The 15198-nt window shown below is 51.0% G+C and overlaps 5 protein-coding genes across 5 annotated transcripts; 1 reads left to right on the top strand and 4 right to left on the bottom strand.

The window, feature by feature from the left end:
* Nucleotides 1–307: 307 nt before the first annotated feature.
* On the bottom strand, nucleotides 308–2635 carry N7482_005522 (gamma-glutamyltransferase; the record flags this gene model as incomplete). Its single annotated transcript, XM_056687647.1, has 8 exons — nucleotides 308–756; nucleotides 812–945; nucleotides 1002–1162; nucleotides 1215–1797; nucleotides 1853–2012; nucleotides 2076–2109; nucleotides 2195–2515; nucleotides 2606–2635. 8 exons carry the CDS (start codon nucleotides 2633–2635, stop codon nucleotides 308–310), a joined length of 1872 nt encoding a protein of 623 aa, XP_056543202.1.
* A 2230-nt stretch (nucleotides 2636–4865) lies between these two features.
* On the bottom strand, nucleotides 4866–5922 carry N7482_005521 (uncharacterized protein; the record flags this gene model as incomplete). Its single annotated transcript, XM_056687646.1, has 2 exons — nucleotides 4866–5247; nucleotides 5396–5922. The coding sequence occupies 2 exons, from the start codon at nucleotides 5920–5922 to the stop codon at nucleotides 4866–4868; spliced, it is 909 nt and encodes a 302-aa protein (XP_056543201.1).
* Nucleotides 5923–7244: 1322 nt separating this feature from the next.
* On the top strand, nucleotides 7245–8948 carry N7482_005520 (cytochrome P450; the record flags this gene model as incomplete). The annotated part of the gene is made up of 1 exon (XM_056687645.1): nucleotides 7245–8948. One exon carries the CDS (start codon nucleotides 7245–7247, stop codon nucleotides 8946–8948), a length of 1704 nt encoding a protein of 567 aa, XP_056543200.1.
* A 371-nt stretch (nucleotides 8949–9319) lies between these two features.
* On the bottom strand, nucleotides 9320–11129 carry N7482_005519 (MFS transporter; the record flags this gene model as incomplete). Its single annotated transcript, XM_056687644.1, has 4 exons — nucleotides 9320–9574; nucleotides 9637–10666; nucleotides 10732–11008; nucleotides 11114–11129. The coding sequence occupies 4 exons, from the start codon at nucleotides 11127–11129 to the stop codon at nucleotides 9320–9322; spliced, it is 1578 nt and encodes a 525-aa protein (XP_056543199.1).
* Nucleotides 11130–13382: 2253 nt separating this feature from the next.
* N7482_005518 (uncharacterized protein) lies at nucleotides 13383–14402 on the bottom strand (the record flags this gene model as incomplete). Its single annotated transcript, XM_056687643.1, has 1 exon — nucleotides 13383–14402. One exon carries the CDS (start codon nucleotides 14400–14402, stop codon nucleotides 13383–13385), a length of 1020 nt encoding a protein of 339 aa, XP_056543198.1.
* Nucleotides 14403–15198: the final 796 nt, after the last annotated feature.

Raw genomic sequence — 15198 nt, 5'->3', positions numbered from 1 at the left:
ACTCCGCACGCGCCGATTGTCAACGCGCACAGACCACTTCATGACTATCTGCTTATCTTTATCTACTTATCGCTGGATGCGTCGGGAAGATGGTGGCAGCGGCCTGTCAACAAGTTCCCTCAAATGGAAGAACATCGGATAAATTTCTCAAGTATTGCTGATCTATAGATTCTTCAGTGCGACGCTAGACGAGCCTTGTATTCAAATCAAATCTGCCTCCCCAGCAAGTCTATGCATGGTGATTTGATTCGAATTCGTATCTGGGGTTCGCAGACTGATCAACATCCTCCCTCAAGCATTTCCCGATCTATATAGAAAAGCCTGCAGAATTGAGCTGCCGCGGTTCGCCAGCTGCATCAAAAGTGCCGTTGGGCAAAACGCGAATCAGTTGTGCTGTGCTCTGACCCGGAGCGACCCAGGTCACGTTGTGCCCAAGGCTCTCCATGAAAGCCACCGTCGTATTATCATAGGTATACTCGAAGCTGACTTGATTCGGAACCAGCTGATCGTGCAGACGGGGCTTTGCAAGCGCCTCCGCGGCCGATAGCTTTTGGTCGATCGTATGGATGATGTTTTGGACGGTGGCTGTGATGATTCGACTGCCTCCCGCGGAGCCGGCGACCAAGAAAAGTTTGCCATCTGGGCGAGTGACGATCGTAGGAGTAATAGATGACAGAGGGCGCTTGCCAGGCCGAATATAATTGGCTTCGGAAGGTATATATCCAAACGCATTCGAAGAGCCGGGGATCGAGAAATCTAAGTTCAACCATCAGACAGCCGCTTCGGCTGCGAGCGGTTCATGTTCACATACCGTTCATTTCGTCATTCATGATGATACCGGTCTCGGGGACCATCACTTGGCTTCCAAAATACAGGTTGATGGTAGTGATAACAGAGATGGCGAGTCCGGTATGGTCTGCAGCCGCGAGATGAGACGTTCCTGGTCTATGTCCTGATCAGTTCAATCCGGGCGATGTCTGCATCCACAGGAGTGCCCATACGTATCCAAGCTTTCCAGTCCTGACGGGTCATATGCGGACACGTTGAGTGTGTGAGTATCGGAAATCTTTCCCCGAATACTATTGATAGTCGACTGCTTCAGCATATCTTGTTGATATTCATCCATGCCATCAACGAAAGATGGATCACCCAGTTCAGTCCGCTGTGCATATCGTTAACATGGAGTATCGTTGATGAAACACAAGCGGTCATACCTCGCCGTAACCGAATCTCATCGCCTCATCCATCCGATGGGTACTGAGATTGACCGACTTCTCCGAAGCGAACAAACCCTGGTAAGTGCTCAGGATCTTGAGAATGCTCAGAGCGACAATTCCACTCGAAGGAGCGGTTGTGCTCGTGATGGTATATCCGCGATAATCTATCTGCGAGACGTTGCGGATGGCCACAGTATAATTTTTCAAATCTTCAAGGGTCATAGTGCCGTTTGCCGCCTGCAGCGCATTGATCATGGTCTCTGCGATTGAACCTGTGTAGAACGCATCTGGACCTCTCTCAGCGATGGCTTCAAGGGTATCCGCATAGCGCTTTCGAGTAATGGTATCCCCCAACCCCAATCGAGTTCCGTTGGGAGCAAAATCCAGAGCCCAGTTGGGGTCCTTAGATAAGAAGTCCTCTCCACTGCCCACACCAAGGGCCATGTATTTAACCAGATCTTGAGTCACGGGGAACCCATTGCGTGCCGTGCGGATCGCAGGTTGGAGTAGCGTCGACCAAGGGAGAGAACCGTAATTCTTGTGAAGGTGTTCTAAGCCGCGGATCTCGCCAGGTACGCCACTGTCAATGTCTATCAGTTCATATGCCGACTGTAAATCAATTGTGTATGTTTTACCTTGCCAGACCCCCATATATGGATGCGTCAGTGTCATTGTTGTACATGTCCTGGAAGGCAGCCGCCGGGGCTGTTTCACGGAAGTCGATGAACTCATAAGAGCCATTTGGTGCGCGTACAAGCATGAAGCCACCCCCGCCGATACCACTATGGTACATAGCTGGAATTTGTCAGGTTTACTGGGTCAGACTGTGGTGTTACCATCTTTTCAAAAGGGACTCACAGATAACTCCAATACAAAACTGCGCTGCGATCAACTATAAAATCTTATCAGTACCAGACTTGGTGTTCCAATTTTTCAACAACAGGTCTTTCCCCTCCGGGGAAACAGAATGCACCTACTGCATCGGCAGCATTGCCACCCATCTTCAGAATCTCTATTCCATGCTGCGAACAAATGGAATTCTCTGTTGCAACAGCGCCCAGTTTTCCCGGTCCAATCTCTCGAGTCGACCCGTCGACATCGTCGAAATCTCGAACAGAAAAATCAAGCGGGGTGGTTGATGCGCTGGGTAAACATATAACCAACAAAGTCAAAGACAGGATGGCCAATAGGCCGAAGCTTTTTGAGTGAAGCATATCCCTAATATTGCTACGCTGGCTTCCTCGAAAATCAGAATCCCAGTCGGCACCCTTGATAGGGGAACGAGAAGCGAGCAGAGGCTGCCGTCGTTAGTATTTATCATGATTAGGCCAAGGTCCAGGGTGAGGGGGACGGCTCGGATTTGACCAGGATCAGCTTAGAGCTCTTACCTGCTTCTCCACATCTTGAGCGCTGATCATTGCACTGTGCCGGGGGCTATCCAGGTCTGCGAGATTTCCGTTCCCGGACGAGTCACCCTGGTCAATCTAAAAATCAACAAGATTCCCACCCGTTCCGGAGGGCCCTCTTCTCCAACTCTGGAGAATGCGGGTGTTTCTGAGAAAGGACCCGGGGACTCGGCCGATCCACGGACTGCTCCTCCGCTCTTTAAAACAACAGCATGACCCGCTGATAAGCGGCTGATAAGCGGTCTCTCCGGGTCTCCGAGGTAGGTTTCCGTGTTGGATCTGAATTAATAATCGCAAAACCTGGGACTTGGAGTCGCGTGGCAGTCTATCAAAGCATCACATTGCTTATCACGCCCGCGGGGCAGCCCGGGCGTGATTAGACTCAAGCCACCCAATCGGCCTGCGGCGACGCTCCGACAACGGCGATTCCTAGTCGGCTGACCGTATATTTGGATTCCATGAAAGGATGCACCACCATTCATCTACGGAGCACAGTTTTCGTGTCTTCATCGGCAGAATTGGAACAAGGGACAGCGTTGGGCGATTTCCATATGGGCGACGCCAAGAACTTTGATAGGCATTTCCCCTCTCCCCTAAAACGAGCCTTATCTGACCCTAGCACTTTCCTAATCAACTTGAAATGGCTCGTACTTGTTGAATCCACCATTCGGCTTCTCTAGCTTCTCGCTATCAGCCACAGTTACGTACACTCATCATATTCCTGCTGCCGGTTCCTTGCTAGAGGCAGTGTCGATCACAATTTGCTGTTCGGCCGTGTGCCTAAATCAACTTGGCTACTCCGTATATACATACTGTAGATACGTATCTCGTATTGAGGAGACAAGGATAGATACCACTAAAGAAACGATCTCAAAGCTTTCTCCCCTCCTCGAAAACAGTCCTAACCGGCTCCCTGCTCCTCGTCTAATCCAACCAATCCTGCATATTCGGATAGTCCCTCATGCCATCCTCCGTACCCGTCCTCATCATTGATCAGCATCGACACCGGAAGCTGCCATCTGGTCCATGCCAGCTCTGCATACGAACCCTTCCTACCAACCAATCAGAGACCACCTTCGCCCACTTTCTGCTTGCCTAGCCACCCACCCACCACTCCCGGCACCCGATTCATCTCATTGACTTCGCGCTCCAGCACGCTGGGCAGGGTTTCCGAGTGAAGCTCCTTGAACCAGCATACCGATCCGTTGTTGGGTCCCTAGCCGGAAGCTTAGGAGAAAGCCACGTGTGGGCGTGTTACGATTTTTTAGAGCCTACTGTAGCTCAAACCTAATTTTGCGCGAGTTGCCGTTCTTTTCGTTTTTGTACTCGATAACAGCGCCAGATCGCCAGAGTGTCACTTTGTGCTAGGGTCGTAGATAGCTATGGCTGGTCATTGGGATGTATAGCTTAAATAGTCTACGGTTCTGATGTCGGCTAGTACAGAGTATGGTAGGCTAGAATTCGTGCGGAACCTTGAGCTCGGAGAGGATTATGGCTGGAGGAGCTGGGATCGTATTATGGTATTGAATTAGGAGAGCTAGGTTACATACGGTCGATTGTGTTGAATTGATCTAGTTTAGCTTGGTTATGAAATACTTTATGTGAATATACAGTAGGTAGTCATCACCACTCATGTAAACATGTACATGTTCATAGGCAACAAAGATGGACCTCGGGGGTTACAAATGGACTGATCAAATCACCGAGCATTGTTCAATCTTCTGTTGGTCAAGGTATGGAATGTTTGGTGAACGGGATGGGCGAAGGCTTGACTGAAGTTGATCGTTAGTGCTGGAATTTCGTGTCCGCTTCTTTTGATAGCGCAGCTAATTAGGGCTAAGCAAATGCTGAGGATCGTGAGAAATGACTAATTACTCTAGCTCCGTACCCTGGGTCGGGCAAAGGCAGATATGGGTGCAAAGAAAGCAAACAGTGCCTCACGAAACCCGTGGAATGGCAAGCAAGTAATTCCTTGAGCCATTTACCTGCTCTCAGCTACCCGACAAGGGAACTAATAGACCAGGAGCCACAACGGTCCTCAGTGACTAAACATCTATCTTATATGTTTCCTTCTACGCCCGCATCCTTCCAGCCATCGATAATCAGGTAAAAGTAGACAAATCAGATAACACGTCGACCATCTTAGGCTATCTTCAGATAGTCACGATCTCAAATTCTATCTTGTAGTCTGACAAGAAAGGTTTGTAGTCATTGGTTCCATATATTTGTAACATGAGGCTGGCTATGTATCAATTCCAAGCGCCTCTTTCATCCACGAAATAGTCTCCGTCCATTCAGGGGGAATCTCTTTCAATGGCTCCAATGTCGCAAGAACCATCCTGCGTCCCCGGTCACGAACATACCATCGGTGACACATCAGACGCATGGACACACTATAATGCAGGAATATTATACGGGCAACCCAGTCGCCACCTTGCAGCAGCGAAATACATTCTTCTGGGACAAAAAAGGGCCATGCAAACACTCCTCCTTGTGGACCGAGTTTGGGCCATGGTTGGACGGCATGATGCAAAAGCTGCCACATGTCTTTATAAAGCTCCTTTTGGGGGGACTGGTTCGCCTCAATTATGATTCGGACATTCTCGAGTGACCTCATAATGCTCCTAGTGTATGTTAGCGCCATGTCCCACATACTGGATTGATATTCCTTACTTGTGCAAAGCGAATAATGCTTTGGTGCCGCCATCCGATGCGTCATCACTGCATTCAGAATTAGCTTCATCTCTACTAGTGTTTCAGGATTCCAAGCACCTGTTCTCCTCTTTATGTGCTAGATTCTCTTCCGTGTCGGGAGGACAAAGCCAGCCATTTAGTTCTGCGTGCACACCAATCTCATAGAACCGCGTGAAGAGCATGGCAGAGCCCGCGATAAGACTACGCCCTTCAAGAACCTCACTAAGCGGGTCACTGGGACGGTTGCTGTTTGGCGACATTCCAGGAAACCCTGTCGCGAATAGAAAAATGAGGACAGAGCACACGAACGCCGGTTCGTAATGTTGAGGTGAGATATCTGGGAGTATTTTGCTCATTCCAGAGCATGCTGAGCTTTGATAGCGCACAGCGGCATCCAACCATAGGAGGCGGTTATCCTCTTCGATAGTGGCCAGGTGCAACGCAGACAATGCGAGGATGCAGTCTAGTAGATAGGGGTAAGAGGTAGCCATCCGGGGTATGGTGATAGACATATGATACGCAGAGAGCCCGTCCTGGGACAAGGTCTGGCAGGTCGAGGTCATATACTGATGGAAGAGCCTTATCTCCAGCATGCGATTGTGCATTGGTTGGTCCCCTGTAGGCGTGCGGCCGCCACTCTCGAGGTCATCTTGTCCTGAAGGTGACCCATGGGAGCTCTCGACGTCACTCTGCGAAGGTGGATAGCTGCATTCCAGTCTGCGTTTCCTGCACAGGGTGCACTTGGGAGACCCTTCATCGCACTGTGAGTGTTGTCAGATACGTGGTCGTGTGCCAGGTCAGAGCTGCTGCGGGGCAACCGAAGGAGCCAATTGAGCTTGCATCGGTCCACCTCATCCGATGGCCGGCATCAGGATAATTGAGATCCTTAATTTCCCCGCAGCAAACCCATTAGGCAGTACCCACCTTGACATGTCTCCTTTTACACTCCAAGCATCCCTTGCGGGATTTTGTATGGCTGCGGCGGGACGGCATCGACCATAGGCGCCCAGCGCGCAATGCCAAGGTAAATGACTCCAGTCAATATGCCAGACCAGTGTTGATGGTGTCAGTCTTGTCTGACGGACCCAAAAGGACTCTGATACTCCTCGACCTCGGCCTTTGGGGGGATCTGCACATGAGGGGAAGCCATCCCTTTCCAGGTTGGTGTGGCGCGCTTATGTAAGGGCCGTCCGACCCTGTGGCTGGTTAGGGGCAGCCGAGAGGCGAAAATAATGATCTTAAACAATGGAATGTTCTCAATGCGGGTTCCAGCTGAGCAAAAAGCGTTTGAGATGATGTGATGACGTCAAGCGGCCCATGGCAGCAAATATCGTTGGTCTGATCTCTAAGCGAGCGCCTGCGTTTCGCCACGCACCTGCCGTTTGTGTCCTGTCCGAAACATATTGAATGGTCAGCTACTGCTACACCAATGCTCACTCAACAGTAACCCAAACCATTTGATGTGACGGTACCGCGGCGTATCATACGCATTCTGTTACGAGGAAAAAGAATCCGAGAGTTGCGATAGATTGAGATATTCTACGTGATAAATTCCGGGCAGCCATCGCTCCACCAGGTACCTCGCCCCCGTATATGGCTCATCCGCTGGATTAGATTTGTAGACTGCTCCACCTGGATTGCGGGCAAGTAGGTGTTCTGATAAGAAAATTGGGGTGGTTATAGGCTTCGGCATTTTTTATTTCTCTCGGTACTGACCCCGTTACTCTCCAAGGCTATTGCAGCAGCTCCCCACAAGCCCCTCAATGTGGCGTCGTGGGGCCAGCACCACTTGGTTCATGCGATAGACTGGCCATCGCATATAATTGTCGGCACAATTCAAACCGGCAAAACAGATTGTAATTAGTTTCATCTAAGCTGATAACAGAACAATAATCCACGAGGTGCCATCTAGAACGTGTTTCCCGGAATGGCATTCTCCGCATTACTCAAACATAGTTCCATCCTTGCTATACTACGGCTACTATACTCGCATCCATACTCAGTGGCCCTCGCAATAATCATCCTTCCGATTGTCTCGCTATTGATACACGATTTCCTTCTCTACCTCCGCCTTCCACCGGGCCCAACACCTTTGCCCTTCATTGGCAATAAACTATTCATCCCAAAATCCTCACCATGGATCCAATTTGAGAAATGGTCCCACATTCACGGCCCCATCTTTACATTATGGATAGGCCGAAGACCCACAATCATCATATCCGATCCCGACGTCGCGGCCGACCTGCTTGAAAAACGCAGCACCAAATTCAGCTCCAGACCGCGGTTTGTAGTCATGGGCGAATTGTATTGGGATAACGCGGGAATTCTGGTCCAGCCCTATGGCAAGGAATGGCAAATTCGTCGGCGGATGTTACATCAAGCACTCAACCCTTCTGCGCTGAGTCTATATAAGCCTGTTCAAGAGGCCGAGGCGGCGAGGTTATGTGGTGCTCTGCTCGATCAGCCAAAGTCATACGAAGGACTCATCGATCGGTTTACCGCGAGCGTAGTGTTCAGCATTGCATATGGTCACAGAATTGACTCGATGAGCTCAAAGGTCATCCGGCAGCGTCTTGGATTCATGCAATACTCTGCGTCCCTCAACGTACCGGGGAGATATCTTGCCGAGACGGTCCCCTGGCTCAAATACATCCCTAACATACTTGCACCATGGAAAGCAGAGATCCAGCAGCGCGGGCGCGAAGAAGCAGCGACAAATATGGCCCTCCTGCACCGGGTTCAAGATGAGCTTCGTAATGCCAAAGACCCGTCTGGAGTACCGAGCTCTTTATCCAAACTGCTCCTCGAAGCGCGAGAGACAGATCCGGCTACTTTCGGCGCTCTAAGCGAAAGGGATTTCTCATTCGTACCGGCATCGCTCTTCGGGGCTGGCAGCGACACAACGGCAAGTACACTGTGCAGTGCAATCCTTATGCTGGTGACAAACCCGCAAGTCCAAGCTGCCGCACATGCAGAGCTCGACCATGTCCTAGGGACCACACGCCTCCCGGTATTCGATGATGAGAATAACCTGCCCTACATCAAGGCACTCTGCAATGAAACGCTCCGGATCAGACCCGTTGCGGTACTTGGCGGTACACCACACGCAAACTCCGTGGCAGATACTTATGAGGGTTTCTTTATACCGCAGGGCACTACCATCCTCTCGAATTCGTGGGCAATCAACTTGAACCCGAAGTATTACCCGAATCCACATCATTTTAATCCGCTGCGATTCCTCAGCATTGATCCACAGACACTGCCATATCTTCCGACATTTTCAGCAGAGGATCTTGCCGAAATGTCTCCATCACGATCACACCCGTCGAAAGAGGGCCACAGCTCCTTTGGCTGGGGACGACGGATCTGCCCTGGGGCAGGACTAGCGCAGAATTCCCTGTTTATTGCTATGGCACGTCTGTTATGGGCCTTCACCTTCAAGCCGATGCTAGAGGCTAACGGTGCCGAGAAAGAGTACGATACCTTTGCGTACACGCAAGGATTTAATATTAGGCCCGAGCCCTTTGATTGCGAGATTCAGGTGCGGAGCGAGAAACATCGACAGCTTTTGACGGCCGAGGTGGCAGGTGCTGAGAAAGTGATGAGCCAGTTTCCGCCATTTGAGGAATAAAAGTGTTAAGTTAATTACGCAGTAACTGAATACACAAGTCATTGCATGAAGACAAAGAAACGACTTGGCATGTTTCAATCAGGCTCTTGGGGTATTTAAAATGTATATAGCAATTTTAAACCAATTTCAAGCGTTAATTCGTAAAAAGGAACACTTATGTCCTCCAATCTATGCAAAAATTATGTGTGATGCATCATCACAGTAGTAAGGCAATATCCACAACCACTAGAGCGCCCAACCAATGCATCTGAGGCGGTTGAGCCTGAGTTCGAGCCGTTGAATTCACCCCTCCTCTAACGAATATGCAGGATATGTTCAAGAACCAAAGCAGAGCGATGTGTCTGGAATAGGATTATACCCTATCAGGCAACTCAGAATTCCACCCGGGATATCTTGCTTGTTCGGATGCGCTCGCCATAGACGTAGAATATGACCGGCAGTGGGCAGAGAGCCAGTGCAATAAAACCAAGCAGTGAGTTTCCCCAGCCTAATCCGAGAGTTTCATACATCTTCTGACCGGCAAGTGGGAGCAAGGCACCGGCGAGTGATCGGAAGACGGTGTTAGCAGCAATGGCGGACGCAGCGTAGGTTGTAAAGGCATCGACAAGGTAGGTGCTGATGGTCATCTAGGTGAAATGATGTTAGTAGCTGCGATCCCAAAGGGTAGAAATGGCAGAAAGGGACATACAAAAGATATCAGCATGCCGATACCAAGGAAGGAAGTACCGATTATGGGCACAATCCAGTGAGTCTTGTAATAAGCCGACCATCCATAGATAAACAGGGAGATGGGGACGCAGAGTGATCCTGGAATCATAGGCGGCAGTCGGTACTCGGGTTTTTTCTCGCCATGCTTCTCAGCCAGATAGTGCAGCAGGCGGTCGGATGTGAGACCCAAGATGGCAAGTCCAAGAAAAGAGCCAATGCCGATACCCAGGTACGCCAGACCTACGGAGCCTGGAGACCAGCCGTACTGGTCTTCGAAAACAAGACTGATGGTGGTGAAGAGCAGGTAGAGGTATCCGTAGATGACGCCAACGTAGAGAGAGAGAAGGAAGACAATAGGGGACAGGAAGAGCATCTTTGTAGGTCGGACGATGGAGAACATGAATAAATCCATCGGAGTACGGCCGGTGTCGAGGGCGGAGCGCAGATTCGGGTTTCCAGTCTCCTTGCGCAGCTTCTTCGTCTTCGTAGCTAGGATGGTTGGTGCATAAGATTCGCGGATGGTGAATAAGGAGAGGATAAAGATGGCGCCACTGGCCATAGACAGGACCCAGAAAGTCCATCTCCAGCCCATGGCCTGGGCGAGATATCCACCTGCGACGGGTCCAGCGACAGGGCCAATTAAAGGGCCCAGGGCCCAAGCAGCCATAGCACCACCTCGACTTTCTTGCTTGAACATGTCTGCAATGGAGCCGGCCCCGATCGTCAGCGGGCAGCTACCGGCAAATCCAGCAAGGAATCGGAAGACCGTCAAGCTTCCAATGTCGGGGGCGACGGCGCAAGCAATGGTGAAGACAACGTAGAAGAAGTTGCACACGTTGTAGACGGTGCGGCGACCAATGATCTCGGAGATGGGCGCGATAAGAAGAGGACCAAAGCAGTATCCAAGAAGATATACGGACACCACAAAGGATGCAAGCTCCGTACTTGTAATGTTGAAGTCGCGCACTAGCTGTGACACGCCGGGCGCAAACATAGATGAGCCGAGAGGCCTGTCGCGAGGGTATGTTAGCCTGAGCGCATGATTGGACAAGTTAGAGGTAGGCTTAGGACGTACGTGAGCAGCGTGATCAATGCGATCGAAACAGTCGCCAATACTTTTCTCTTCTTCGTCCAATTGAGGGGATTATCAGGGTCATCGGGGCCATCCCAATCAACTATATTTGGATCACGAGGACCATCGTTGACTTGTTCCGCGTCATTCTCCTTGATCTTCGTGGTAGGTCCTTGCTCCACATCTACCGTTCCATGAGTCGATCGCTTGTCCTCGTCGACCTGGTGAATTTCTTGATTGCTTGCCGCTGGCGTCGACCCATCAAACGACGCCGTGTCTACTGCAATCCTGTTAGCATTACTTTGGTTTCTTTTTGCTGTCGTTGTGCTGCTGGCACCAGAGGTGGGTATAACTTTCGAACGATAATTAAGAGGGTGTTTAGTACCTTTGATGTCTGTCATGGCGGGGAAGCCCTTCTTGCACCACTCGCAGAGCACCCGCGCTCAATTCTGAGCTGTGAATTGAAAGTTTAATCTCCTATTGGCATAGGGGAATCCCTTTTAGCTGAGCTGAGCTGGAAATTATGCGCTGCGACAAGCTCTTCGGGGGAAACGCTCAGACAGCGAACGGCTAATCGATTTCGCCAATCTCCGTCGCACGGGCTGATTTCTGACAGCGATCGCGCTGGCCGACCGCCAGTATACTGTGGGAGACAAGCAGAGCAACCCACCAAGGACAGGGCTTCGCAAGCTGCTATTGGGAGGAAGGGAGGGAGAACGAGGAGGGAAAGTGAGGAAAGGATCGGAAATGGGAAGAGATGCAAAGAACAACACCAGTACTACGCCCCGAAAGTCCCAGGCCTCGCAAACACAGGGGACCGCATAACTTGTCCGGCAGAACGGACTAAGTATGAAGAACAGATGACCCAAGCGACCGGGAAGCGGACCGGTTCCAGGGCCAGGAGCGAGTCTGCAGCTGCGTCGGAGTCGGGCTTTAGGCGATCTCTGGCCGGCGCCAGTCCGCGCCGCTCGACCTGCAGGTTACCCACAATAATGAGCACGCATCCCAGCCGCAGTTGGTCAGTGGGAATGACTATCCTCGTGCGCCTGCACAAGGCCGTGGACGCACGTGGATGGAATTCGGAGTGCATAAGATCATAACTGCGAGGAGGGGAGGTGACGGGTATGAACTATGCTCATAAAATTCTGAGATGAAAGCGAGCAATGCGTTAAACTTCTGTGCTTTTTGCGCTGCTCCGTAAGGTTTTGCCTCTGCCACCTCTCTGAAAGTGGGAAGGAAAGTGAATCCAGTGGGTCGTCTTGCCCTCCAACCATCAGGGGGAGGGGAAGTCGGACTAAGCTGAGCTTTCTTGGGGGCGGCTCGAGACTCGATAATGGGCGGACCACTTTTTTCCGCGCTAGACAATCTCCTGCCTTTCCAGGTCAAGAATGCTACCTAGCAACCTTGCAGAGCCTAGCAGAGAGGGCTTGTGAAGGAGCTGCTCGCTTGATACGCGTCCACCCCAATAATACGGTCGCTCATGCATAGCTATGGGGGCGGATTTGATAGGGCCCGCAATTGACTGGATGGACGTGCTGGTCAAGTGGAGTGTGGAAGACAATGAGGAGATTTCGGGAGGATCAGGACCCGCACGACAAAATAGGGGGTAGCTGCAGTGGATTGATTCTCTTCTGCCTCCAGTGGGAGGCCGGTGTTTGGAGTGGATTAGCGTAGGGAGTACTTTAAACGGTGGAGTACTAATTCTCACCCACCCTCATCGGTCGTTTATGCAGCACGGATGCCCATGGCGAGATTCCGAGAGTTGCGATGACTGATGTCAATATTAGACGGGGTCTGTGTTATGACTTTGCCCTGGTGAGCTGATTATTGGACTGAGATCGTATTCGGCATTGTCTTGCCGAGTGCAGTCCGCGCTGATTGGTAACGGAGCGCGGGGGGGATGCATTCCGTGGCTCGCGCCGCTCAGACTAGCGCATTGTCTACTGGGCAGTCATGCGATTGGAAGAGCTGGGAACCGGTCGCTCGTTTTCGGGTTCACAGGTCGGTGATAAGAGAGTCATGTAAGGATAATTTCATGCATAACAGGATATCTCCGGGACACCTCCGGGACAAGAGCGGTGAGAGGGGGCTGGTCATATCACGCCGACGTGACGGTTGGAAAGGACAGATGTGTGTATTTATCCTGTTCGTGGATTATCCAGATTCTGGCCGTGGTGTTTGGCCTGATTGTTTGCACTTCCTGTAATTGTTCCAAAGTCCATGTGGCCTTGGTCTAATGCCCCGTACCATCCGGTTAATCGCCGTTGAGGTTTGCCACGCTAGTGGACATGCAGCCTCCGATTTCCTCTATACCGATGGCGCACAAATCCCGTCTGGAGTTGATAGGACTTCATAGTAAGGTCCGAGCATATTGCATACGCCGCCATTGCACCCCATACAGGATTTATTCAGCCGTAGAATTGCTAAGAGTGATCAGGTATATTCAATGGTAGAGCGGAATACTGTTAATATTTTGATAGATGTTCGATTCATCTTAAGGGCATTTAAACATTATCCGATATATTTATTTTTCAGCAGGCGCTTTGTTCACAAGTCTCAAAGATGCGACACCTCTCACTAGCTCACTATCCTAAGTGAGATCACCGCTTTGATTTAGATGGTCCCGGTTGCCCGTCTCCAGCCTCACCCTGCACTTACCGGATGATTAGCCAGAGACATTTCCGGAACCCAGCATGGTTCTCCTCAGCCTCGTCTCCGTCATGCGCCGCAGAGTCCGGTCGCCTAGGATCATTTCTCTTCTTCAGGGCCGCGTTGAATCGCGTCAGCCGTGATTTGGAGGTCCACGGCAAAACGTCAACCTCAAGCTCAGCGATCCACGGCTGCAGGGCTCGGATCCGCCGCTGCTGCAGGTCCAGCTCTTGCGGTTCGTTCGTTGGCATACTAACCGACTCCGTTAACTGCAGGAGCAGAGGCGCCTGCCGATTGACCTTGCCCTGCGAATCCAAGATCGGCATTTTGGCGAGATGAGCGAGTGCATCCAGCTTGCCAATCTCGACCTGCAGCCCACGAGGGCCAAAGATTTCCTTATTGGCTTGCTTGATCGCGGAGTCCGAGCGGCCTTTGGAGATCCCTTGTCCGCCGAGACTTGCAATGCCGCTCACTGCGGAGCCGATCCAGTGGAGTGGAAATAGGATTGGCACCGATTTCAGGATGCCGCCGGTGGCGTCCAACACCTGCATTGGCGGGCTGGTGGTCATCACATCATTAAGTTGGTCTAAGAAATTGAGAAATGTCTTCTTGGAGATCTTGTAGTTGTGGAGGATAGGTGCATAGGCCCGAATAAAAGGGGACCCTGCACTGGAATCGATGGCTGGTATAGCAATAGCCTTACGCTGGTCATAACCCGGTGTCTGCGGTGCCCTTGATGGGCCGGCAGCGGATGAGCTCCCCTGCGGCACAGCCTCTAAACCTGGTGATGTGGTTTCCTGAGTCACAGCTTCAAGACCGACAGATGGATGATTTGGAGTTACCTCTGGGGCCGTAGATGGAGGAATCTCCGGTAGAGTAGGGTATGCCGAACGCTCATGCGCCGAGTATGGCGGGGGCTCATCTGGGCTGGGATCAGAGGGATTCACAGAGGGAGATGTCTCCACGTTGGAGGACTGGCGGGCCAAGTCTTCAAAGGGTGTTTTTGATTTATTTTCACCGGCCATGTTGCTATCTTTTGAGAAAGGACGTCAAGATGTTCAAAACGTCACGAGTGCGCCTCTGCTCCAACCTTATCCCTTACTGATGGGTAGCTCTGGCTGGGTTGCTTCCACCCTGCTTTCCGGAACGAACCAGATGGCTGAACTGCAATTGTTTCAGTCTGTCGAACCTATATTTGCTTGAATAATCAAGGCTAATGTGAATGAACTCGGAGAGACCTGACCGCTGCAATTCTGCAAGCCTCGTATTATATCGATGACGAGCGGAGCTTATCGTGGGGCGGAGACGCTAACCTTGTCGGGTAATCATCTCGCGGCGCATTGATATGGCCTCGACAACTTAACTATACTGGCACAGTTTTAAGGGGGAGCAAAACATGGTCTCCTTTGAATGGTTGCCGCAACAAGGCAGCATGTAAGTGCACCGTGTGGTACAATGAATCCTTGGTGCTGGAGCCACACGAAAATATTGTTGAACACTGGCAAAGTAGCGGGGGTATACCGGGCGGACCCTATTTGCTCTTTATACCCTGGCACACTGTTAAACAGTTTAGAATCAGTTAAATTATTATGATAACTAGCTACTCGTCCCTCTAAACCCCCCAGTGCGTCTCTCCTCGTGACGACTGTTTGTTACCAGCTTTTTTCTTTTAAGCCCCTCTCCTCCATGGCTCGGTCATATACTTGTTAAAATGGACCTACCTGCTGAATTATCCTCACTTGCTTATTTGAACTACAATTTGCCCGCATCGATGGCTGAAACTCCTCATTAGTCAATACAGACAATTGCAAGTCGCGGACG

This window comes from Penicillium canariense (genome assembly GCF_028826845.1).
Source record: "Penicillium canariense strain IBT 26290 chromosome Unknown utg000003l_segment0_segment0, whole genome shotgun sequence".
NCBI lineage: Eukaryota > Fungi > Ascomycota > Eurotiomycetes > Eurotiales > Aspergillaceae > Penicillium > Penicillium canariense.
Note: the sequence above shows the minus strand (reverse complement) of the source record. Positions and strands in the feature narration are given on the sequence as shown.